This window comes from Lepidochelys olivacea, assembly GCF_965140295.1.
Source record: "Lepidochelys olivacea isolate rLepOli2 genome assembly, chromosome: 1".
In the NCBI taxonomy this organism is placed as follows: domain Eukaryota; kingdom Metazoa; phylum Chordata; order Testudines; family Cheloniidae; genus Lepidochelys; species Lepidochelys olivacea.
This window is the reverse complement of record NC_140411.1, coordinates 116,895,816-116,921,546: the sequence shown is the minus strand read 5'-3', so window position 1 is coordinate 116,921,546 and position 25,731 is coordinate 116,895,816. Positions and strand designations below refer to the sequence as shown.

General features: G+C 39.1%; 1 protein-coding gene and 1 long non-coding RNA gene across 3 annotated transcripts in view; one reads left to right on the top strand and one right to left on the bottom strand.

Moving 5' to 3' along the window:
• LOC311524131 overlaps positions 1-19,215 on the top strand; it is a 28,155-nt gene extending 8,940 nt beyond the window's left edge. The window contains exons 3-4 of one of the 2 annotated variants that reach the window (XR_014712490.1): positions 12,256-12,363; positions 18,016-19,215. This is a non-coding gene — a long non-coding RNA (uncharacterized lncRNA). Of the gene's footprint in view, positions 1-12,255; positions 12,364-15,693; positions 15,960-18,015 lie in introns of those variants that run through there. The other variant, XR_014712491.1, reaches the window with a different exon arrangement.
• TGFBRAP1 (transforming growth factor beta receptor associated protein 1) overlaps positions 1-25,731 on the bottom strand; it is a 61,122-nt gene that overhangs the window by 11,089 nt on the left and 24,302 nt on the right. The window contains 3 exon segments of the mRNA XM_084634875.1: positions 617-674; positions 2,678-3,019; positions 12,262-12,344. Of these exon segments, the coding sequence (XP_084491001.1) occupies positions 617-674; positions 2,678-3,019; positions 12,262-12,344 (483 nt within the window).

Sequence of the window (25,731 nt, the reverse complement as noted above, 5' to 3'; positions counted from 1 at the left end):
ACACACACACACACCCCACAGCATATCCAGAGGTTGCTTTTCTGCCCAGGATCACTCAGGTGACTACCTGCCTCATTTACTTAGTCAAATATATGTAAGTCAAAGTTTATTTAAATCTAGGAGACAACCATATCCCAAGAAAACAGAAAAACCACAAGCTACTAAAGACATCTTTACAATCTACTGAAGGGACTATCTTCTAAATAAATTACCAAGATAGTTATTCAGTATGAGAGGTTCCTGTCAGAGACTGAACATTTTAATGCTTCTAGCTGAAGATGCACAGATACGATCACAACAGTAATTAGGGTACACACACACTTGGGATTTCTATGTCCATTAACCCATCATAATTCTGGCTAAGAATTATTATGGTGTAAAAGTTTATCTTGAAAAGATAGCTTTTTTTTTAAATCATCACTTATGTGGCTTTGTATTTCTCCAACATTTTAACCAGTCTGAGGAATTAGGTTTTAAGAGAAAGTTCATCCTGCTGTGGATATATGCCAATTTTGAAATTAGAAGTTACCTAGACATATTTTCAAGGTGGTTTATGAAGGAACTAACAAAAGCTTTATTATACCATCTTGATTAAATACTGATTTGTCATTCTAACCTGAAGTGCTGCAGCATCTTGACCATTGTAGTGATGCAGGAGTCCAAGTGCAAAATACCTGTATTTTAAAAAAATGTATGAACATTTAAGTTCTTAGATCCTCTTCATCAGTTTAAATATGGTACAAATAGGAAAGCAGTGGTTTACTGTCCTCATACATTTCATGCTTTCCCTCATTTTAGAATTCACCTACCCACAAAGTTCTATATTAAATATCAGTGGAGCAATTCTAATTCATTAACAGCTGTTATTCAACCAAAATCTCATTTTTACACTATAGTATTTATAAAACTCTACCTCCTCTCTAAAAAAAATCTGATTTTCTTTACTGCAATACAGACTAGTGTCAAGACACAGCAACACGCAGTTCTGAACAAGAGTCTCCCATGTTATAAAATTTGTTCTACTATAGTATGGCTTTCCATTGTTTCCATTATAATGCCTCTCTATTTCCATGGGTTTAAAATTCTACCTTTCATATTTATTCCAATTAGCTAGTCATGTAAAGTCTTTGTCATCAAATGGATTTGTTGAACATTTGAAACAGTAAAACACTCTTAAATCCAATGAAAATCACAACAGACTTCCAATCCAGCCTGTCACTCATCCTATGTTATACTATTGTGTAATATATTTTTGGATGTCTGAGAGGGAAAAAATAGAGCAAGGTGCAGACAGTTTTCACACTTTTTCTGGGTACATATACTGTATACAGTGCTGAATGTCAAGCACCTGATTCTCTACTTTTTTATTCTCTTCTAGGTCTTCCCCTTCTAAGGTATTCCAAAATTAATCCCTTTGGGGCTCTCATAACTGTTCCTTTCTCAGTTCAGTGGAAGCACCAGCAGGGAAACAATATCAGATTTCAGAATCCAAACGTGAAGTTTCTGGCCAGTGAATAAACTAGTAGTTTGAAAGTTAACTACTACATAATTAACTATAGATTTAATTAGAATTCGACTTAAAAGTAGTTCTGTTCATGTACTAAGGCTTCTTTTCTCCCAGCGCAAGACATCTCAACAAGAAAAATTTTATTCTTATTGTTCCACTTTTAATTGTCACACTCTCAGATCACAAGGGGGACAATACCAGTCACCCTATCATTTGTTCAGTACTGTACAAGTAATTTAGTTTTTACTACTTAGGATTGCCAGGTGTCTGGTTTTCGACCGGAACGCCCATTCAAAAAGGGCCAGTGCCGACCAGGCCATTAAAAGTCCAGTTGGTGGCACAGTGGGGACCCGGGGCTAAGGCAGGCTCCCTGCCTGCCCTAGTTCTGCGCGGCCCCCTGGCGGCTGGTTCCTCAGAGCCTCAGTAAGAGCTGCCGGAACCCTGCACCCCCCCACACACACACACCCCCCCTAACCCCTTGGCCTAGCCTGGAGCCCCCTATTGCACCCTAAACCCCACATCCCCAGCTCCACCCCAGAGCCCACACCCCCAGCCAGAGCCCTCATACCCCTCCTCCCCTGCACACCACGCCTTGTGAGGGTGGGGAAAAGTGAGCGACAGAAGGAGGGAGGTATGGAGCGAGCGGGGGCGGAGTCTTGGAGAAGGGGCAGGACAGGGGTGTTTGCTTTTGTGGGATTAGAAAGTTGGCAACCCTACTACTACAACAAAGTATCAAATGACAGCTGAGGTCCTTTAAGCCTAGAAACACCTAGGGATCAGGCAATCAGACAGTTTCCTAACTTCAAGGGAAATCCTCCCCCCCAGAGTTTTCATTTTCAAGCTCGTTAATTATGAAAAGGAAGTTCAATTTGTACTTGCCTGAACCAGCATAAAATTGCAAGCTCCCTACACACAGCTTTGCCAATGCACCTCAAGTTTGAATTTCAACCCCACCCAGACATTCCAGTCTCTCTTAAAACAAACAGAGAAGTATGCTGTTTTGCCATTCGGTGCACACACCAACACCACAAACTGAAGTGAGCCTAGCCTGACTGGGACACCTAGAGAAATGGGTTCAAATCTTTAAGTGACTGATAAACGTACAGAACCAAAACAAAACATTTCTCCCACTCCCAGCCCAGAGGTGATCTATCTAATGAAATGTCTGACTTTTTGTGTTTCTCCAGCCAGGTAGCACTGTCTGTTAGAAGACAGAAATTCTCTGAGACCAGTAGATCCAGAAGGCTTTCATGATTAGCTTCTGCATATAGCTTGAGCAAAGCTGTATCAATGTCTTCCTTGTAGCCATTTGCAACTTCAGTGCTGCGGACTTCATTCAAATAACTCATGAGGAATCGTTTGCACTTAGTCATCTTCTCCTGGTCCCCTTGGGTCAGCTGGTTTAAATCAGCATACTCGTGAAGAGGCGGATGAGACCGTGTGAATGAAGAGGAAGTAGGCAACAGGAAGGGGTAGAGAGAGATCAGCTCCCGGACATCCAGCTGGCCGCTTCTGCAATTACAGTGTCAAACTAAATGAAGCAAAGAAGAAAGAAAAAGTACACATAGGCGCACACACACACAAAAACCATACTGATGTTGTGTGCACACATGCTTTTGAGTACAAAGACACCTTTAAAATTATCCTACCAGAGACATTTCCCCCCAAAACAAGTCTGGGGATTTTTCTAGTTCTATGGGAGAACTTGTGTCATTCCATGTATGTGCCCCAGGGCATAAGAACTTCATGATTCAGGGGGACTAGTCAGGGGACGATCAGCCTTTTCTTCTTGGTAACTGGTATGAATCCACCTTTGTAAGTACTGACAAATTAACATCCGACAGCTGTGGCCCATGTGAATTAGTTGGTGGCCCCAGTCCAGCTCTTAGGGGACTACTAATTTATATTATTTGTGCTGGTCTCTGGTGCAATCAACTATCAACTGGGCTGAGGCAGAATGAAACCACCAGTACAGTATGTGTTCTGTAGATAAAGGTGACTGGTCCCAAGGATGGTCCACCTGGCACCTTTCACCAGCTACTACATTTGCTCTTCTTTAAAAAGACAGAACCTCAGGGAGACCTCTATGCTTTAAAATAAATTTTGTATGTGGGCTGGAGAGGGTGGTGGCCAACATATGGCAAAGAGCCAAGAAAACAAACTGTTGATTAAATGAACAGCTCTTTATAGATATACGATATGTTGTGTAGGGCTAACTAAAGTACAGATCTCTAGAGTGTTAAAACCCACCTGAGTTACAATGAAGGAATTACCAGTGTTTAAAAAGAGTGTTGCCTGTGCTAACAGAAGCCTTGTTTTCCTTCGAGATGCTCCTTCAGCCAAGGCTGAAAATGTTCCTGGAGGATATTTTGAGATTAAAAAGTCTTGCTAGGAGGAGAAGTTACTGCATATGTTCAGATTCCTAGAGCACCTAAGGATGTCTAAAACATCTGTCTGACTTATATTGTAAAGGTTTCAATGCCTGGGACACTAATCAGATTTGGACACAAGTTTAAACAGAGCCAATATTCTCACAGAGCAGATCCAGAAAGTGTAGAAAAGTCTCTCAGAAGACTGCACTAAGTTTGGAGGACCAAACTGGAGTAAATTAGAGTTGCAACTGCACTAATGGGATGACTGGGCCTTTGTTTTGGTTTCCATGCTTGCAGACACTCTACTGGACAGAACAGAACGACTGTAAACCTTCAGAGATGGAAGCAGAATGCTCAGAAAGAACAGGGGCTGCTAAGTCTCATCCTGAATTACTTTTCCCATCTTTTATTGTGTGGAGCAATGGAAGAAGTGTATTTATGTTTGAAGTACAGTGATCAGATACAATTTCTGAAAACCTCAGCCAAAACGCCATCCCAACCTTGACCTCTTTTACTCCAGGGGAATTATGCATCAACAAATTAAAAATTCTGCAAAATTCTGCATATTTTGTCAAAAACACCACAATATAAAAAACCAGTTTCAATTATTTTGATAATTTATTTCAAAATACCTGTCAGCAACCATGTCTCTAACAATGCAGACAACAAAAGAGAGATTCAGGAATTTTTTTTTTTTTTGACAAATAGATTCCTTACTAGGCATATTAATACAGAACTTTGAGTAATAATTCATTTAAACTATGGCTGTCGATTAATCACAGTTAACTCACATGATTAACTCGAAATGTAACTGATTAAAAAAATTGCAGTTTTAATCACCCTGTTAAACAGAATACCATTGAAATGTAATAAATATTTTTGGATGTCTATATTTTCAAATATACTGATTTCAATTACAACACAATACAAAGTGTACAGTGCTACTATATTATTTTTATTACAAATATTTGCACTATAAAAATTATAAAAATGGTATTTTTAAATTCACCTCATACAAGTACTGTAGTGCAATCTCTTCGTTGTGAAAGTGTAACTTACAAATGTAGAATTTTTTTTTGTTTACATAACTGCACTCAAAAACAAAACAATGTACAATTTTAGAGCCTGCAAGTCCCCTCAGTCCTACTTCTTGTTCAGCCAATCGCTAAGACAAACAAGTTTGTTTACATTTACAGGAGATAATGCTGCCGGCTTCTTATTTACAATGTCACCTGAAAATGAGAACAGGTATTTGTGTGGCACTGTTGTAGCTGGCACTGCAAGATATTTACATGCCAGATATGCTAAACATTCGTATGCCCCATCATGTTTCGGCCACCATTCCAGAGGACATGTTTCCATGATGACGATACTCATTAAAAATTAATGCATTTATTACTGTGGCTGAACACCTTGGGGGAGAATTGTACGTCTCCTGTTCTGTTTCACCTGCGTTCTGCCATATATTTCATGCTATAGCAGTTTCAGATGACCCAGCACATGTTCATTTTAAGGACACTTTCACAGCAGATTTGACAAAACGCAAAGAAGGTACCAATGTGAGGTTTCTAAAAATAGCTACATCACTAGATCCAAGGTTTAAGAATCTGAAGTGTTGTCCAAAATCAGAGGGATGAGGTGTGGAGCATGCTTTCAGAAGTCTTAAAAGAGCAACACTCTCTGATGCAGAAACTGCAGAACCCAAACCACCAAAAAAGAAAATCAGCTTTCTGCTGGTGGCATCTGACTCAGATGATGAAAGTGAACATGCATCAGTCCTCTCTGCTTTGGATCATTATCAAGCAGAACTAGTCATCAGCATGGACGCATATCCTCTGGAATGATGGTGAATTGAATTACTGTACTGTATATACTCGATCATAAGCCGGTTTGTTTATAAGCTGACCCCCCCCCACCCCCCAAGATGGTTAAGTAAAAATGGTAAAAACTGTATGACCCTTTCATAAGCTGACCCTATATTTCAGGGGTTTGCAAACTTCGGCTCCCGGCCCGTCAGAGTAAGCCGCTGGCGGATCGGGACGTTTTGTTTACCTGGAGCGTTCGCAGGCATGGAGCCCATCAGTTCCCAGTGGCCGCAGTTTGCCGTTCCCAGCCAATGGAACCTGCGAGAAGTGGAGTCACTTCTCGCAGCTCCCATTGACTGGGAACAGCAAACTGCGGCCACTGGGAACTGAGGGGCTCCATGCCTGCGAACGCTCCAGGTAAACAAAACGACAATGTATTAGATATTCAATTGAATGATTTCATAGAGTTTAAAATCATCCAATTTTGGTGTACACCTGTTTATAAGCTGACCCCCGCTCTTTGTGTCTTTTTTACCAAAAATATTCGGCTTATGAACGAGTATATACAGTACTTGTATTAGGTGAATTAAAAAATACAATTTATTTTGGTTTTTTTATAGTGCAAATATTTGTAATAAAAACAGAAAGTGAGCATAGTACACTTTATACTCTGTGTTGTAATTGAAATCAACATCCAAAAATATTTAAATGAATAGGAGTACTTGTGGCACCTTAGAGACTAACCAATTTATTTGAGCATGAGCTTTCGTGAGCTACAGCTCACTGCATCCGATGAAGTGAGCTGTAGCTCACGAAAGCTCATGCTCAAATAAATTGGTTAGTCTCTAAGGTGCCACAAGTACTCCTTTTCTTTTTGCGAATACAGACTAACACGGCTGTTACTCTGAAACCTGTCATTTAAATGAATGGTATTCTATTATTGTTTAACAGCATGACTAATCACAATTTTGATCATTCAATTAATCACGATTGATTTTTTTAATCTCTTGATTGCCCTAATAAAAATAGATAACATGCATATCTAGCTTTTCCCGAAGGCCTACTATTCACTAGATCTGCGAAGACCTTACTGCTTAAGACTCCCTCTTCAGAGTCTCTCTCTCTCAGCCTAGCTCCGTCCACAGTTTCTGACAATCAACCCCGTTCTCACTCTGAGAGTCTAACTCTTGAGTGTTCTTTTGTTTTCTAGCTTTCCAGCTTTGGCAAAATAACGTTTGCAACCTATGAGAGACTGAACATTGCATTCTTGAGCCATTTACTGTCTTTCAGGTGCATGCTGGGGTGTCAGATCTATTGGGTGACTGTCTTGTTTGCTCTTCCCACAACCCCCATTAAGTTAGATTAATACATTCATACTGGAAATTCTAAGAACTCTATAATTATTCAGTGTTTTGACCTCACTAAGCCACTTACAATATTACATATTATTCATTGATTAATACATAGGAGCTCTACAATTATCACAGTGGGAATGCATAAAGCAAGCACTTCAACCAACAGTGTCCATCCCCAGTCACCTGGAATCTGCTTCTGTAATAAAGTACTTTTACAGCTTTCCATTTTTGTGACTGGCAAACAGATCAACTGCTGGGAAACCATACTTCTATGAGATCAGTTTGAAGATGTTCAGATTCACACATGGTGAGCTGTGCTGAGTCAGTCTGCCTTCTTGTTTAGTTCGGTCTATTTCTGTTATAGAACTAGTGTCTCCTCAGCCCATTCCATTACTTCCAAACATAAGATCCACCTCTGAGTTCTCCCTTGGTTGTTGAGGTTTGCTAGCATGCTGCTGCTGCTGCTATCCAACTGGACCAGAACAGAACATTATCCATGAGGTGGCTGTGGAACCTTCACAGGACAAGCTTCACCACTCAATTCCACAAGGCTGATGCTCTCATTCCTACCAATGGAGCTCCAAGTAGTGCCCTGCACTGTTCTGGAACCCAGATGTGTTCTTCACCCAAATAGGCTGGCATCTTTCATGAGTACCTGAGGGACGGCAGGGCAGACAGAAAGACCATTGACAGTGGACCCTCCCTAGGACTGTCCAACATCTGAGACTCCAGTAGTTGGACTGGAACCAACAACCACTCTTTCATGAATAATGGTGTGCAGTTCCAAACCTTCAGCAGAAATTTCTGGAAACCTGATGTGGAATTATGACCATTCCATAAGAAACCATAAGGCCCTACTCCATCCAATCAGGCAATCCTATTAAACACTAGATGGGGCTGACTGAAATCATGCCTTCTGGATATAAAAACAATACAATCCTTCTTCTGAGGGAACCAGTTCTCAGGGGTATTGTTGAGAGAGACCATCCTTCTGAGGAATGGGATATTCCATCTCCTAGATTCAAATCAGGACAGATGCAGTGTCTTTTGGTGCCATAGCAAAGTCCATATATTGCAATCACCTCTGCTTTTGATGCCTAATACATGGTTTTCCCCGGACTTACCTGCCATCTTCCTTTTGGTACTTCTGTGATGTGGATGAACAAAAGGAGCTTTTCTCCCTGTTATTGGGCTTGTAGTGCCTTTGAGGTATGGAGATGTGAGGGTCTGCTTTGGTTTGGATGCTCCTTTTGCCACTATCTTATCCAATTTTTTCTCCACAGAGGGTAAAGCCTATGAATTGGGATGAGCACAGGGTTTGTCTGGTGTGAGCAACTGCAGTCCAGGACCAGATGTGGCACCTAGCTGAGAATCATACTGTCCAATGAGGTGTCTGAAATGAAAGGTGTTGCTAGGGACATTTTCGTAAGGGCAGAACTGAAGTCAGGATGGGCTTTGTCATCCAAAACTTGTAGGTCATCTAGCCAAGAGACCGTAGCTCTCATAAAACAGATAGCAGCCAGGGTTGCTCGGAGCAACTAAGGCTCAAAGTCCTTACTAAAGGTGACCTCCATCTTTCTTCCCGTTGTGTCTCTGGGAGAAACCCCCTTCAATATGACCATCATATCCTTTGCTACGATGCCATCACAGCATCTACTTTCGGTATTTCTTAATGGCATTTTTTGGCTCTTGCATCTTACGGCACCTAAGTGCATGCCTGCTCATATGCTTTTCCTTCTCAGGGCACTCCCATTAATCCTTGAGTAAGTCTACAAAGGAAGGGGAAAGCGAATTCCTGTATCAGGATGGGATCTGGATGGTATTTGAACTTAGTCTTCCCATCTACTGCCACATTTGGTTAGATCTGTATGGAAGATGCCATTTTCCTGCAGTATCAAACTTATCAGGGAACAACATTTTCCTCCCCTCACCCTGCTGAGATCCTAAATTAGAAAGCTCTCCCTCCTCCTGAGTAGTAGAGGTTGGGTCTGAGTAAGAATAGGAAACTTTTAGATATTTTATACTCATTCTCTTTTGTGCCTCCTGCGGGCAGGGGAGGCTCTTCTCCCCCGTTTTGCAGGAGTAACTCCATGCCTGTGGCCACGGTGGGGTATCTCTGCAGTCCCTTTTTATCAAGACACCTAATAAGAGGTTGAGCCCTTTAGATACATAGAATCATAGAATATTAGGGTTGAAAGACTCCTCAGGAGGTCATCTAGTCCAATCCCCTGCTCAAAGCAGGACCAACACCAACTAAATCATCCCAGCCAGGGCTTTGTCAAGCCGGTCCTTAAAAACCTCTAAGGATGGAGATGTCACCACCTCCCTAGGTAACCCATTCCAGTGCTTCACCACCCTCCTAGTGAAATACTGTTTCCTAATATCCAACCTAGACTTCCCTCACTGCAACTTGAGACCACTACTTCTTGTCGTCATCTGCCACCACTGAGAACAGCCTACCTCCATCCTCTTTGGAACCCCACTTCAGGTAGTTGAAGGCTGCTATCAAATCCCCCTTCACTCTTCTCTTCTGCAGACTAAATAACCCCAGTTCCCTCAGCCTCTCCTCATAAGTCATGTGCCCCAGCCCCCTAATAATTTTCATTGCCTCCCCTGGACTCTCTCCAATTTGTCCACGTCCCTTCTGTAGTGGGGGGACCAAAACTGGACACAATACTCCAGGTGTGGCCTCACCAGTGCTGAATAGAGGGGAATAATCACTTCCTCGATTTGCTGGCAATGCTCCTACTAATACAGCCTAATATGTCATTGGCCTTCTTGGCAACAAGGGCACACTGCTGACTCATATCCAGCTTTTCTTCCACTGTAATCCCCAAGTCCTTTTCTGCAGAACTGTTGCTTAGCCAGTCGGTCCCCAGCCTGTAGCGGTGCATGGGATTCTTCCTTCCTAACTGCACTTGTCCTTGTTGAACCTCGTCAGATTTCTTTTGGCCCAGTCCTCCAATTTGTCTAGGTCACTCTGGACCCTATCCCCACCTTCCAGCGTATCTACCTCTCCCCCCCAGCTTGGTGTCATCTGCGAACCTGCTGAAGATGAAATTTATCCCAACATCCAGATCATTAATAGAGATGTTGAACAAAACCAGCCCAAGGACTGACCCTTGGGGCACTCCACTTGATACTGGCTGCCAACTAGACATCGAGCTGTTGATCACTACCCGTTGAGCCTGACAATCTAGCCAGATTTCTATCCACCTTATAGTCCATTTATCCAATGCATACTCCTTTAACTTGCTGGCAAGAATATGGTGGGAGACCGTATCTAAAGGTTTGCTAAAGTCAAGATACATCACATCTGCCGCTTTCCCCATATCCACAGAGCCAGTTATCTACTCATAGAAGGTAATTATGTTGGTCAGGCATGACTTGCCCTTGGTGAATCCATGCTGACTGTTCCTGACCTTCCTCTCCTCCAAGTGCTTCAAAATGGATTCCTTGAGGACCTGTTCCATGATTTGCCGGGGACTGATGTGAGGCTGACTGGTCTGTAGTCCCCTGGGTTCTCTTTCTTCCCTTTTTTAAATATGGGCACTATATTTGCCTTTTTCCAGTGTCCTCCCCTTCTGGATCCTAGACTCATTGTTTAATTGAAGGATTCTTGTGAGGAGACTCCCATAATCTTCAGAGAAAAGAACTAGTTAGCAGCCCTGCTTTCTTTCCTCGCAAGGAGCTGATGACACTCTTCATATTAGGAGTACTCTGGATCTCTTCTGGACAGGGACTTACCGTATGAGCTGGCCTGATGGAGTCCTCCTTGTCCTTAAGACTGTCTCCCTGAAGTGCTCAGCAACTCCTAGTTGAGCTTTTCTGCATAGCACCTTTGGGAAGAGGGTGTCCCGACATGCTGGTCTAAGACTGAACCCCGAGCCCAGCACAGCACAGGATATAATTTGCACTCTGTAGAGCCTCTAAATGCCACTTCACATACAGAGCACTGCTCTGATTCAGGAGCAAAGTAAGCCATCTGTTCAGGCATTTATTTTCCTCAGGAGATTTCTCTATTTCCCTGTGTTTCTTTATCCTTCCCTGCTAAATGTGCACTACCCCCCATTCATCCTAAAACTCTAGGAACACTGAGCCACACATTGGGAAATTTCTTTCCCATTCATTTCTTTTTTGTAGCATTTCTCACAATTCTATCCTCCTTAGCATGGGTTCATTAGCAAAGGGACAACATTTAATTTATTTTTGTGTCTACAGTTGTAGGGCAGTTAGCATTCTATACATAAGTCACTGGTTGGCATTAAGGTTTTACAAATCATATTTCAGGAGTTTCTATACTGATCTATACTATTCTAATCATTCTAAATGATTTCTGGTGTGAAGCCAAAGAAGGAGTGGAAATAGCCAGGACTTCATTGCAACAGTGAACAGTCTCCAGAATTACAAAGAGGGGAACAGCCCATGCGTCACAGAAATGTAGGAGACGCTGACAGTAAAAACAAAACAACCAATAGGGTGAGCAGCATCATTTTTAACCACGCTTATGGAATGAGAACAGAGCAACAAGATTGTCAGCAGCCATTTTATTTCCAACAGTGAAGTCAGGAAGATTTGTAGAGATTTTTAAAAATGGCAAGCAGATCTTGTGGAAGAGACCCAACACTGTTTAAGAAGGCAAATCTGAATATAAAGAAGAGCTTCATAGAAAAATCTGACAGTGCAATTGTGTATCACCAGTATATAATTTGCAACTGATTCTACCTTAATGCAGAAATGTTACTGCTTCCCAAGGGTAACTGAAGAGCACTAATACATCTCCCCTTCCACTCCCTCCTGCCCAATTTAAGTACTTTAAGTGGACACTGTGCCTTTTTTTGCAGTTTTAATAGATTTAAGAAAGCAGAACAAAACCTACATCAGACCCTGATCTTGGAAGCTGATCTGCATGGGCATGTAATCAGTGGGTCTCCACATGGGCACAATGGAGATTAGATTACAGGATCAGGGCCCTAGTACTTTATGTCAATTATATTTATGGTAAAAAATATTAACTTAACATTATGGGTTATCCTTCATCCAATCATAAAGCTGAGGACCAAAATAATTTTGATCCTCTTCAACTATAGCCATTTCTACCACAGCAGTATTACACTCGCATCATAAAATATTCCTTTGAAATACCTTTAAATTCAAGCATGTAACCTTGTTCAAAGATGATTAACATGAATGTTTTTCATTTTGTCAACACACAGAATTACCTGAAGAGTTCCTTTGCTTCTAGGAACTGAAGCTGTGCAAAGTGTATAAAACCTGCTTGCTGCAAGATTCGTTTGTACATTACCTGAAAGATGGGAGAAAAGGTTTGTTAGTTTTTTGAATGGAGTCGTTTACACTATCATTACTGCAATAGCTAACTACTTCACAAAGCATTCAATGTATGATATAGAACTATGCTTCTGAATTATTGCACATGATATCAAACCCTCAGCTTATGCATTTTAAATCAGGTTTACTCAATAACAAAGAATTTTAAAAATATTCCCTACATGAAACTTCTGAATATTTAAAACAATTTTAGTCAAGACTCCTGAACACAAATCCAGATTGACAAATTTAACTGCTCACTGCACCATTTGACATCCGACTAAGTTTTCAGGAGAAGTCAGGGTATATATCTTAAAAGTAGGGCTGTCAAGCGATTAAAAAAAATGAATTGTGATTAATCATGCTGTTAAACAATATACAATTTAAATATTTTTGTATGTTTTCTACATTTTCAAATATATTTATTTCAATTACAACAATACAAAATGTACAAGTGCCCACTTTTTATTTATTTTTTATTCCAAATATTTGCACTGTAAAAAACATAGTATTTTTCAATTCACCTAATACAAGTACTGTAGTGCAATCTCTTTATCATGAAAGTTGAACTTACAAATGTAGAATTATGAACACAAAATAACTCCATTCAAAATCAAATCAATGTAAAACTTTAGAGCCTACAAGTCCACTCAGTCCTACTTGTTCAGTCACTCAGCTAAACAAGTTTGTTTACATTTGCAGGAGATAATGCTGCCCGCATCTTGTTTACAGTGCCACCTGAAAGTGAGAACAGGTGTTCACATGACACTGTTGTAGCCAGCATCACAAGATATTGACATGCCAGATTCACATGTCCCTTCATGCTTCAACCATCATTCTAGAGGATATGCATCCATCCTAATGAGGGGTTCTGCTTAATAATGATCTGAAGCAGTGCAGATCGACGCATGCTCACTTTCATCATCTGAGTCAGATGCCACCAGCAGAAGGTTGATTTTCTTTCGGTGTTCTCAGTTCTGCAGTTTCTGCATCAGAGAGTGTTGCTCTTTTAAGACTTCTGAAAGCATGCTCCACACCTCGTCCCTCTCAGATTTTGGATGGCACTTCAGATTCTCAAACCTTGGGTCGAGTGCTGTAGCTACTTTTAGAAACCTCACATTGGTACCTTCTTTGCGTTTTGTCAAATCTGCTGTGAAAGTGTTCTTAAAACGAACATGTGCTGGGTCACCTGAAACTGCTATAGCATGAAATATATGGCAGAACGCAGGTAAAACAGAACAGGAGACGTACAATTCTCCCCCAAGGAGTTCAGCCATAGTAATAAATTGCATTAATTTTTAATGAGTGTCATCATCATGGAACCATGTCCTGTGGAATGGTGGTCGAAGCATGAAGAGGCATACGAATGTTTAGCATATCTGGTACATTAATAGCTTGCAACGCTGGCTACAAAAGTGCCATGTGAACGCCTGTTCTCACTTTCAGGTGACATTGTAAATAAGAAGCAGACGGCAGTACCTCCCAGAAATGTAAACAAACTAGTTTGTCTTAGCGATTGGCTGAACTAGAAGTAGGAATGAGTGGACTTACAGACTCTAAAATTTTACATTGTTTTGTTTTTGAGTGTAGCTATGAAACCAAAAAAACCAAAATCTACATGTATAAATTACACTTTCACGATAGAGATTACACTACAGTATTTGTATGATGTGAATTGAAAAAATTTCTTTTGTTTATCATTTTTACAGTGCAAATATTTATAATAAAAATATAAAGTGAACACTGTACACTTTGTATTCTGTGTTGTAACAGAAATCAATATATTTGAAAGTGCAGAAAAACATCCAAAAATATTTAATAAATTCAATTGGTATTCTATTGTTTAACAGTGCAATTAATCATGATTATTTTTTTTGAGTTAATCGCATGAGTTAACTGTGATTAAATCGACAGCCCTACTTAAAAGGGGGAAGGCAAAAAAAAAGGGAAAGTGCAAGCAGACAGGTAAGAAGAGCCAGACCCTATAACAACTAGAAAGAGCTACAAAACTAAGGTTCTTCTAGTGTTTCTATTAAAACTTCAGAAGGAAAGTTATACTTTCAAAATTTTTACATACTTGGCATACACATTTTCATCAACATGAAAATAGCATTTATTTTAATTAACCCACCCCCACCTATAAAAGCGGAGGTGAAACTGACCAGTATATTTTAAGCTCAATGTTGATTTAGTGGTGACTAGATAAAGTTATATGCAATGTTTTAGGTATTCCCTGTATTAACAGAAGTATCTGTATTACTGAAAATACGGAGACAAGTACACTTCTCAAATTGCAGTCTGCAGCACACCTGCTGGTGGTCACATGATGCTGGTTCCTCGTTTCCAGGAGCATCTACAGTTATGATAATCTGCCAGCTTCACTGACATAAATTGATTTTTACACACTGCTCTAAACAGCGTTATGAAAGCTGTCAACACACACAGTGCTAACAGCTCCAATTTTCAACTAAAGTACCTAGGAAAATTGTAAAGTATTCCTCAACAATCTATTGCATGCAGAAAGATACTGCACAAGAATCAGAGGCCTAAGGCAGGGTGGATTGATTTATAAGTGATTTTAAGTAACCAACTTTAATCATGATTTAAATCAGCAAACAGGAAACTTTGATTTACATTGATATTAATTGTATTTTGCATGTGCAACTTTTCAGTTATTTTCCTAAACAGAGCTTCACTCTCATTGGTTCATATAACCATTAACAGTTGATTTGCAACCAAATTTGGTATTCTTTGCTATCTGAGAGGGTATACTATCCCTATACATTTAAACAGTTATATGTATAACAAGTATTCAAATTCTTAATTTTTACATTTTTGAGATAGACAATGGTGGATGATGCATTTCTTATTTACTAGGTAATTCTTTTACTCTCAATTTGTGTCAAGCTACATTTGAACTCAAACTAGAATTCAGTTAAAATGTATAAAAAGCATTTTAAAATGAAGTATGCTAGATACATAAAGTATCAAATTTCAATTTAACCCAGCTTTATTAAGCAAAGGCTGTAGATAGTGAATTGATGACTTGTTTCTGGTCACTGTGGGCCAGATTTTCAAAGGTATTCAAGTGCCTAAAGATGCAGACAGGTGCCTAATGGGATTCTCAAAAGGGCCCTAGCAGGGCAAGGTGCCCAACTGCCATCAAAATCAATGGGAGTTAAGCATCTAACCTCCTAAGAAGGTTTGAAAATCCCACGGGACACCTGCCTGAATCTGTAGATGCTTAAACCCTTTGAAAATCTGGCCCCATGTCTTTTTTGAGAACTAGCAGATCTCACTTTCTCCCCAACCTGTTTTTTTCTTAGATTGGGACTTGAAAAAGCAAGAAAGCTTGTTTTCCTCTTCCAACCTGTGTCTCAACTTCGAGCTAACAAGTCCAAAAGAAATTTTCTCTACACACCTGCTAGAAAAATTTAAACCAAAAGTAATTTAAGGCCACAGCTTTTCTGCACAACAGAAAGTTCCTATATGTGCAAAAAAGCCAAGACAGACTATATATACTCAATGAAATACAAAAGTCATTGTGACATATATAAAGCTTGAGTTGACCTAAGAAGTTAAAGATATTTTCCCCCAGATTCTGCTAAAAAGCTAAAAAAGCAGCAGCCTTTAATTCATTAAAATTTGAGGAGTGCTCATTTATGCAGCATATTTTTATTTAAATGATTTTAATAGATTATAGTAAATTTAGGCTTTAATACAGGCTAACAATTTCAAGTTCAAGTTCAATTTTCAATTTTAAGAAAAATGTATTTAATTTATATTAAAACTTTTAAGATCAATTTTTTATCCACCTTGGTCATAATGGAATAGTTGACTGACTTGCCAAGGCTCAGTGAACCCAGTAAAGGGGAGGGTTTATTCATTCTGTAAGAACATTTATAACACACACAAAGGATTGTAAATTAACAGTGACTAAGAAAGGCAAGAAGAGTCCGTTTCAGAAGTCATTTTTCCACCATGCCATTGAGCCTCTCCGTAGTGCTGTATTTCAGGTGTCCCTAGAACTGAGGGCATGTATGAACCATAATATAAATCTTGGAATACCAAGGCACAATGAAGGTTATCAATTGACTAGTGGTACCACTGAAGATCAACACCAACCCAAAAAAAAAAAAAAGTATTCGTGTCATCTGAAGAAGCCATTGAAATATAAATGTTAAATTAACAATTTTGGGTTTTTTTTGACCAGCTAGTTTAACACTATTGGCTCTGCATTTATGTCTGGAAAAATATAAAAAGCAAGCAGCAGCACTCTCTATAGTCTGGCTGTTTTCCGGCTGCTAAAAAACTGCATATTATAGTTTGTTATTTTTTGCAGAAGCGTCAAAATACAACCTGTTACAAAATAAGTTACCCCACATGCTTCTTTTCCCCTACCTTCTTTGTTTTGTGGATATACTTTGTAAGGACCTTATAAGAATATTCCACATTGTTCCTTTAGGTTCATATAAGGAAAAATAGCTGCTCTTTGCAACTACAACTGACATGGACAAGTTTACTAAGATTAAATAAAAATGAGGTGAAAACTGGATATTTAAAATAGACTGCTATACTTTAAACAGGTCAAACAAAGTAGCCAGAGGGCAGTGCAGAATAGTAAGAACAGGTTGCTGTACTTGCAACTGTTTGAATAACAATTCACTGGTCCTACAGAATCAAAATAACCACTACAGAGTAGAATGTGTTTCCCAACCTCTGCTAAGTCCGTATATTTTCAAATAAGTTACTAACTTCCAGTAAAATGACCATTTAAGCTCCATTTCATATTTATAAATCTACAGGTGATTTTAATATTTGATAAAATTATATTGTACAAACAATGAAGAATTATTCAGGCAAAGAAATGTGCACCAGAAACATTCCCAAAACAAAGCTCGCATTTGAGTGTTCCAGCAAAACATGTTCATAGTCATGTATAAAGTGCAATTTGCTAGATTTTTTTTTTTAAACTGGGTGACACATTTATATCAAGGGACAGAGCCTGATCTCAGCAATGGTAGAAACAGTCACTTGTCCCAAGACTTGCTTAGATGCGGTCTTTGAGCAATACGGCTATCATCATTGATAAATAATCAACACAGAAAAGATGCCCACAAAGAGGAAAAGCATTTTAAACAGAGGGTGCCAGCTCCTAGCATGTAGGCCTTGAAACAACTGGCTTTGTCTGCCTCTTCTCTGTCCAAGCACAACGGCAGGCAGGAGGTGTAACTGACAGATTCCCTTGATCTCTGCCATCATAAAATGACCAACATTAAATTAGCCTCTTTCTTGAGAAAGGTGGAAATGGACAGCAAGGCTAAGACAAAATGTTGGACAAACCACTTTGGAAAGAAAAAAGGATTTGCAGTTTGCATGCTTAAAGTTCAAAGAATGGAAAGGAAGATCAAAATGCTGGGGGGGAAAAAAAAAAAAAATCAAACACACCAAGAAAGCAAGTGCTGGGTATTCTAAGAAAGAGGAGAAAATACACCTGGTGCAAAATTTGGCAATATTTCTAGTAAAAAGTTTTATAAAGGGATGAGGAAAATACTCCTTTTGAACTGAATTTTACTAAAGATTTGCACAAGAGGCCCTGCTGGGAAAGAAAATTAAACAGGTACTTTGATTATCTGTCATTGCCACAGTCAAAGACAGGAAGGTTGATGCTGCTTCCAAACATCAGCTCTTCGATAACATTTTCAGAAGATTAGACTGTAGAAGCCAGCTGCTCCGAGATGACTTATCTTCCATTTTAACTTGATTTTGATGTTACTGAATGAGGATGGAAACTTTACAGACTGACTCCCTGTTTACCTATCAGTGTTTTCAACTAATTTTTCATTTCATCTTTAGACTGTTGGGATGTGTTCTTCCTGGAAAAGTGAGTGCTTGTATCTATCTATTTAGAAAGAAGCCATCTGAGAATCCCCTTCTAAAATTTCATCGCACCTTGCTTGTTTATAATTTTTTTTAAAAATGATGCTTAAATAACCTCGCAAATAGGTGAGAAACCACACTTCTGTTATCCCAGCCCCATCTCACCATGTATGTCTTCCTGAGGAATCAGTTCTGAAGAGAAGTTTTTCCTTCTGGATAGTTGCCTTTATTCATATTAAAAGCATTAAGACAACGTATCAAGCTTGTCTTCAGACTTGTAAACACAGAAGCCCTTTTAGTCTTTTCAGAAGACTAAGAACTATAAAGATAATGAGCCTAAAAAATGAAATGAAAGTTTGGAAAAACATTCAAATAAAGGAAAACATTTGAAATTAGAATTTAGGAGTAACACTAAAGCTAGAATCTGAATTTGTGGATTAAAGGAGTGGTTGATTAGTAAAATCAGATTAGTGAGTGAGTAGGCAAAAAATTTTCTTGACGTCATTCTTGAGGCAAAATTCTATACGCTGTTACAGAATGGAAGTGGACATTGGTTCTTGTGATTGCTATGCAGAAACTGGGTGCACATCAACTGTCAACTTTTTTTTCCAAAAGAAACACATTCCTTATAAAATCTAAGGAGAAACCTCCCAGCATAGCATACACATCAATATCACCATCTTGGCTCCTTATTCAAGGAGAAGTTTCCAAAGTTAGCACAAGCTGCTGTGTTCTCTATTTTTAGCTCTTAAACAGTAGCTATCACACATTTACCACAGCACTGGGTGATTTGACAGCTGTATTATCTGAGTAGGATTAAGCCAGAAGATGGTTGGTTGGTTGTTTTGAAGGAAGGGGTTGTGTGGAAAAATTAAGTCTCAAACTCAAAAGGAAAAGTCTTCTGATGATTTACCTCTTATCTTACTAAGTCTGGTAGGCTGAATTTCTCCTTTTTGGCTTCAGTAAAGTTATTCCAATGGGTAATATTCCCTATTTTCATATTACACTAATTACTATATGTTAAGATTTTTAAACAATTTAGAAAAAATGCAATTGCAATTTTTCGTACATTTGCTTGTTTCCTTTTCCCTTTTCATAAAAACTGGTCTACAATGACCTGGGACAAAATTTTATATAAATATACTTAAGCTTTTATATTATAATATTGTTCTGTCATGGAAACATTTGTCTAACATTTTAATGAACGTTTAAATTATATAAATAGGAAAAAGGTCTTTAAGAGCTGTTACAAAAAATACTCTGTGCGGGAAGCAAAATCTATTTCTAGCCCTGATGCCCTTACTGAAAGAAAACAGATTAAGAAAGCATTTCTTAATGAGGGGACGGATGCAGCCTTCTTTATACACTAAAGACCACATGTCAACTATACATGACAAGACTAACCCATTTATTTTGGGATTCTAGTTCAGCGGTAGAATTGGAATCCCATTGGTTAACATTAGGATAAACACACGCCTTTATTTTCTTTGTGATATTAAAAAGCTTTCAATATGCTTTTGGGAAAACAAGTTTGTGATCCCTTTAAAAATCTGGAATCTGACCTGTAAATAACCCATGGCCAGAAGCCATGGCTAAGAGCTAGCCTGAGTCTGGAGGAATTTTTGGAAGACAATTCTGTTAAAATGGAAGGGTCCAACACGTGAGCAATGTGGCAATGAAAAAAAAGCCCAAAACCCATGGTCCAGAATATGAAGAAAGAATTAACTATAAAAGTTCTTCTCACCCTGGAAAAACTAAAGGGATACTACAGGTCAAGTCTGGGCAAGGATATCAGTTGTTTTCATACATGCACACTGTGTTGATACCTTATAGTAACGTTATTCTATATGGTGTACATAGAGATTTAAGCAACAACTTCAAGGTAACTGGTTGTCTCCATGCTAACTGCTTTAAGGGAAATGGAAATGGTTTATTGTGTGTGTTTGATTTTATCCATATTCATGTACTTTCATGGCAAAGCAGTAAATAAATCCCAACACTTTCTTCAGATGTCTGGACAATTGTGAAAGTCACATTTGCTTGCATGGACTGAAGTGTTTGAGATGCCTACGTGGAATAATTTGGTAAATCTTGGAGAAAATGGTTGTTCACTTACGTAAAGTATGTGGGAACAGAGAAGAATGATTTATTCTAAAAATTGTAAATATGTATAACTTGGAAAAACTTTCCGCCCCAAAAGTCCTGAATCAGCTTTTTTTTTAAATAATGGATTGCAATTAAATATGTGATATGAACAGAGTGTGGTATGGTCTTTCCTGTACTTCATCCATACAGCTTAAATGAAAGTAGTACAGGGGAAATTATCTGGCCTCATGGCATGGAAAGGTGTTAAATATAACGTGACACACTGTCCTTGGGTTACTGATCTTGGTTTGCTTCTTTATGATTTGAAGAGCTTGATTTTTTTTCCTGCCTATTTTGTTCCTCCGATATATTGGGAATTAGAAGTCTGGTCTTCCTTGCAATGCTTCTCAGACATCTCAAATATTTGCAGACTATCACACCATAAAGTAGTGAGGCTGTTGAATCCAAGACATCTTTCTCCAATCTATTCATTGGGCACTGGACTTAATATCAAAAGAGAATCAAATCCAGGTATAAATCCATGATTAAAATTTCCTTTCAGTTTGTCTAACTTTATTTGCTTGTGAAGTTACTACATCATTAGTTCTCCAGAAATGCCATAGAATTTTCCGGACCAAGACAATGCCTAAATGTTTTAAAGTAAAAATAAAAAGAGTAGGGGAAGTTAGACAAAAGCCATTCAGGATTTCTTCATGCATGGGATTGTGATCTTCTCTTTTTTTTTAAATTTCACAGGTCACCTTCAAAACTCAACATTTACATAGCACTTAAATTGTAGCTTGGGAACTTAATGTATTACAATCTTATTCTCTGGGCAAGTTAGTGATAGAAAGGTAAGGAAGGTGTCACTTGATTCATAAAAATCAATAGAATCATAATTTCAATGGTTTTACCCTCTGCAGCATAGCAGGGGGAGGAGGAGAGAATCACTGCCTTCTCCTGCCCCTCACCAGCTCCCGGTCCTCCTCTTGGCGGAAATTCTGACAAAACAATGTTGTCAGAAATGCGTCAAGTGGGTATCATTAGAAAGCCCTTTCTCCCACAAACATAACAGTTCCAAACATAAATCTAGAATTTGTTTTTTAGATTATATATATTTTGTTTGAGAGTTTATCCTTTAACACAGTGATTTATTGCTTACATAAAAAAAAGAATGATCTTTGGTAATCCTAGGGAAGTTAGCCTTGACATGGTAGGACTGAAAACATTTATTCATCAAAGTCATCATCTAGGGCAACACTGCTAGACATGCGGTCACACTAATCCTCGCATATCTCCATATAAAGCAGGCTGCTGGCCAAACATTTGAAAGGTGGCGAGCATCTGGTCTTCACACATGAGTATTGGATTATCAGAAGGATTGATTGGTGAGTGCCTGGTAATTCACACACTGCTGTGATCAGTCCAACATCCAAGACCTATCCAGGCCTGAGGGGAGGGTAGTTTGGGATGTACTCAATTATCCTGGAGCCACTGCACAACTTGAAAATTTGCCCTATTAATAGCAGGTAAATACACCCCTCATGGTGGCAATTTCTCTCTATTTGTCTGCTTCTTGGAAAGTATCCACCAACGTAGATCTGCCAGTGTCGTAATGTTTGTCTTCAAATGGTAAACTCCACATATGAATGTCTCCAGTGACCATTTATGACCATCAGAGCTAGGAGGGGCTCTTTGGAGGCTGAATTAAATGCCTTCCAGTAAGATAACTTGATCTTTTCAGCTAATGTAACAGTAACGTCATAGCCTGAAAAAGTGTGGAAACATGGCAGCGCAGTGACTTTTAATGGTTCAAGTGATAGAAGCATCTGAGGGATATACAGTGATTCTGTTCACCAGTAGTAGGCACAAAAACAGAATCTTCTGGAAGTGTTCGGTAGCATCCCACAGAGAGCACTAGAACATGTGTCTTGCGCAAAAATTGAGTTTAGTAGCACTTCTCTTTGTGACACTGATGGCATGCAAGAGAATTCTAATGGCAGCCTCCTCATGGGACCTACAAAGAAACTCCACTGAGCAGCATGAGGCAGCAGCTTCATTATGCTATGCAACAACAAAAATATCTGCGCAATTCTTTACATGCTGGAGCATTTTTCCTGCAAGATGTATGGTTGATTCATCCTTTGTGCGAGTATGAGACAGTAGCTTCTTGCACTGCAACATTAGGGATGTTTATGGAATCAATGATTTTGTATTGGACAGGTGTAATGCTATGGAGTCTTCTTTTTGGTAAGACTTTTAATTGATTCTTCTGCATACATGTCAAACACGAAGTGGACTTCAACATAGGTCCAGTATTTTCTCTGTAGTCTCATAATTAAGTGTTCAACCAAATTCTGGCAGGTGTTACAAGTTTCTGGTTTGTTGAGAGCTTGTCCCTCAGCTATACCGACTACGATTTCTATGCTGAAAGGCCTCTGCTGGCATAAGGCACTGGGTCACATTGTCAGTAGATGCTGGCTTGGGAATACCATGCACAGAATGCACCGGATTGCTTTTGGTCTTGCACATATGCCCGGTATCATACTGCCTGGTAGGTGACACAGTTAAGAGTGCCAAGCTTAGGTCAGACTACCAGAAACTGGTGGTATATTCTATCATAAGATTTCACCAAGTCAAAATACTATACTAGTTATTATGAAGCCATAGACAATCTGTTTCAGACACTCTAACCCCTCATGCACCATCCAGACAAACCAGACTTCTGCAATAAATGATTATTAAAACCCCAAAATCACATGTATTAGGTTCTTCCAGTTCCAAAAACCACACATATACCCCTGGTCAAAATATACTTCAGATCTTAGCTAAAAACCATACTGGCAGCCAAACCTTTAGTAACTAAAAACTAAAGGTTTATTAATAGAAAAGAAGAGTTAAGAGGTTAAAATGAATTGTATAATTACAGTTAAGTTCAGAGTTTGTAGATCATAATACCTGTGATGTTAAATCTGCCAGTTTGTAATAAGTCTCTCTAGTTCATCCCAAACATTGGGGTCCTCAGTCCATTGTTCAAAGCTCTTCTTTGTTAGAAATCATAATCCAAAGATGTGGAGCAGGAAAAAAGACAAATGAATGTCTCAGTCTGCAATTTATACTCTCAGTTTAGGTACATGAAAAGTTAATGGCAAAACATGGAGTCCTGGGTCACATGTGCCTTGCTGAGACATGAGGCAAGCATTGCTTATTTGCTGCCTGAAGAGACATCAGGAGTCGTCCCTGGAAGAGGTGATTGTCCTTAATAGACCATCAAGCAGGCTGGCTAGGCTTGATGTAAATCTGTTTTGAGGGTGTTACCCTCAAACACAACAGGTTTGAGATACAAATACATAGCAAAGTTTCATAACTTCATATTCAATAATGACATGCATATAAACAGGCTAATCATACTGAGTAGACTAACTTTTCCGATGATACCTTACCTGATTTATCACAACTGTGCAACAGTGGTGATATATCAATGATGATACATTAGTGAAAACATGGTCACCTCTCTTTTATACAGTGTCACACCTTGTTCCATCACATTCAAACGTATATTGTGGTACCATGAAGAACTTGTACTTCCCCAAAGTCTCATACAGATCAGACCACACAGATTAGGATGCAACCAGGACATGAGCAAACAATGATCTGTCTGCAGTTAGCTCTGTAACAGTCCCGACCACCTTCACACTGACTTTCTTCTTTGTACCTGAGCACAGCTTTAGTCTGTTCTTACCTGGAGTCCACAGATGTATGAAGTCCTCAAAACCCAAAGAATTATCCAAGACTCCATCAAAGTCATGATCCAAAGTAGCCATTCAACTAATAACCTGTAGCTATCTATCACTGAAGACGCCTTCCATCTTGACATTAATGAGCACCAGTCAATTATATGCGAATGGGTTGCTAGTAAGAGTAAGTTCATCTTGTAGCTTTAAAATTGCCCCTTCCTGGCATTTAACAGCACCTAATGAGTTTATATCAGCAGTGGGCAACCTGTGGCCTGCCCACCACTGGTTTAAATGGTGCATGGTTACTTCTGCTATGCTTAAAGTTTTGTTCAAAATTCATCTGAGTTCTGGGGATTGGGGGGGGGGAGAGAGAGAAGAGCACCACTGATGCGGTGTCATACCCCACCAATCTCCCAAAGGCTTTCACCACTCTGTTTTCGTGTTCTAGGGCTTCATCTAAACCAAGTGCACACAAGGGAACTGGTGACCTTTTAACAACCCAATTTCCTTTTTGAAATTCTTACATACACACACCACTGAATCACTTTTTTTGCCAGTGATGACAAATGAACTTGAAGCTCTCCTTCCATTTACAACCATCTATAACATCAAGTATCACATTCTGAGCATTAACTGATAATACAGTACTGTCAGTCGAAAGCCACAATTTAACTTTGCGAGGACTAAATATTTGACATGTCTGTGTTAAAATACACTAAAAAAAGTTGATTTTGAACATTTTCTTGAATATATTTACATAATTGTTTGAGATTTGCCATGTTTGGGACCATTACGTTCCTGGGAGAAAGGGCTTTCAAATGCTACCAAACTCAACCCATTTCCAATGACACTGTATTATCAGTTTCCACCAACCGGAGGACTTGGAAGGGCAGCGATTCCCCCACTGCCTTGCTACAGAAGGCGACACCATTGAAATTATAATTGTGCATTTTTTTAAAAACAAAAAAAAGACACCTCCCTTGCCGTTCTATCATTAACTTGCCCACTGAATTACAGATGCTTCCACACTATTGAGAAAAACCCACTGTTGAATGTCATTATAGTGACCAAAGGAAGGCTCAAAGAGAAGGAAGTCGGAGAAAGAATTAATGGTGCTTTTGAATAATGATAGGTTTCAGAGTAGCAGCCGTGTTAGTCTGTATTTGCAAAAAGAAAAGGAGTACTTGTGGCACCTTAGAGACTAACCAATTTATTTGAGCATAAGCTTCCGTGAGCTACAGCTCCCTTCATCAGATGCATGCAGTGGAAAATCTGAATGCATCCAATGAAGTGAGCTGTAGCTCACAAAAGCTTATGCTCAAATTGGTTAGTCTCTAAGGTGCCACAAGTATTCCTGTTCTTTTTGGAATAATGATGCATTTCTACAAGTTTGAAAATGTCATTTACTTGGATAAAAATAAATCTTATTTCGAACAGATTCATTTATTGGGTCAATGTTTTATTACATTTTAATTTCTTGAGCACTTGAAGGTTTTTTTTGCCCCCCCCCCCATTTTTTTTTTTAAAGAAATATGTTCTTTTATCACATTTGTGGTGACTTAATGCTACTTCTCTGTATATTTGGGTTTCCATTACAAAAGTGTTTATTAGTATATTTACTCCACTCTGTCATCGAGGACAGATCTACACTACAAACTACAT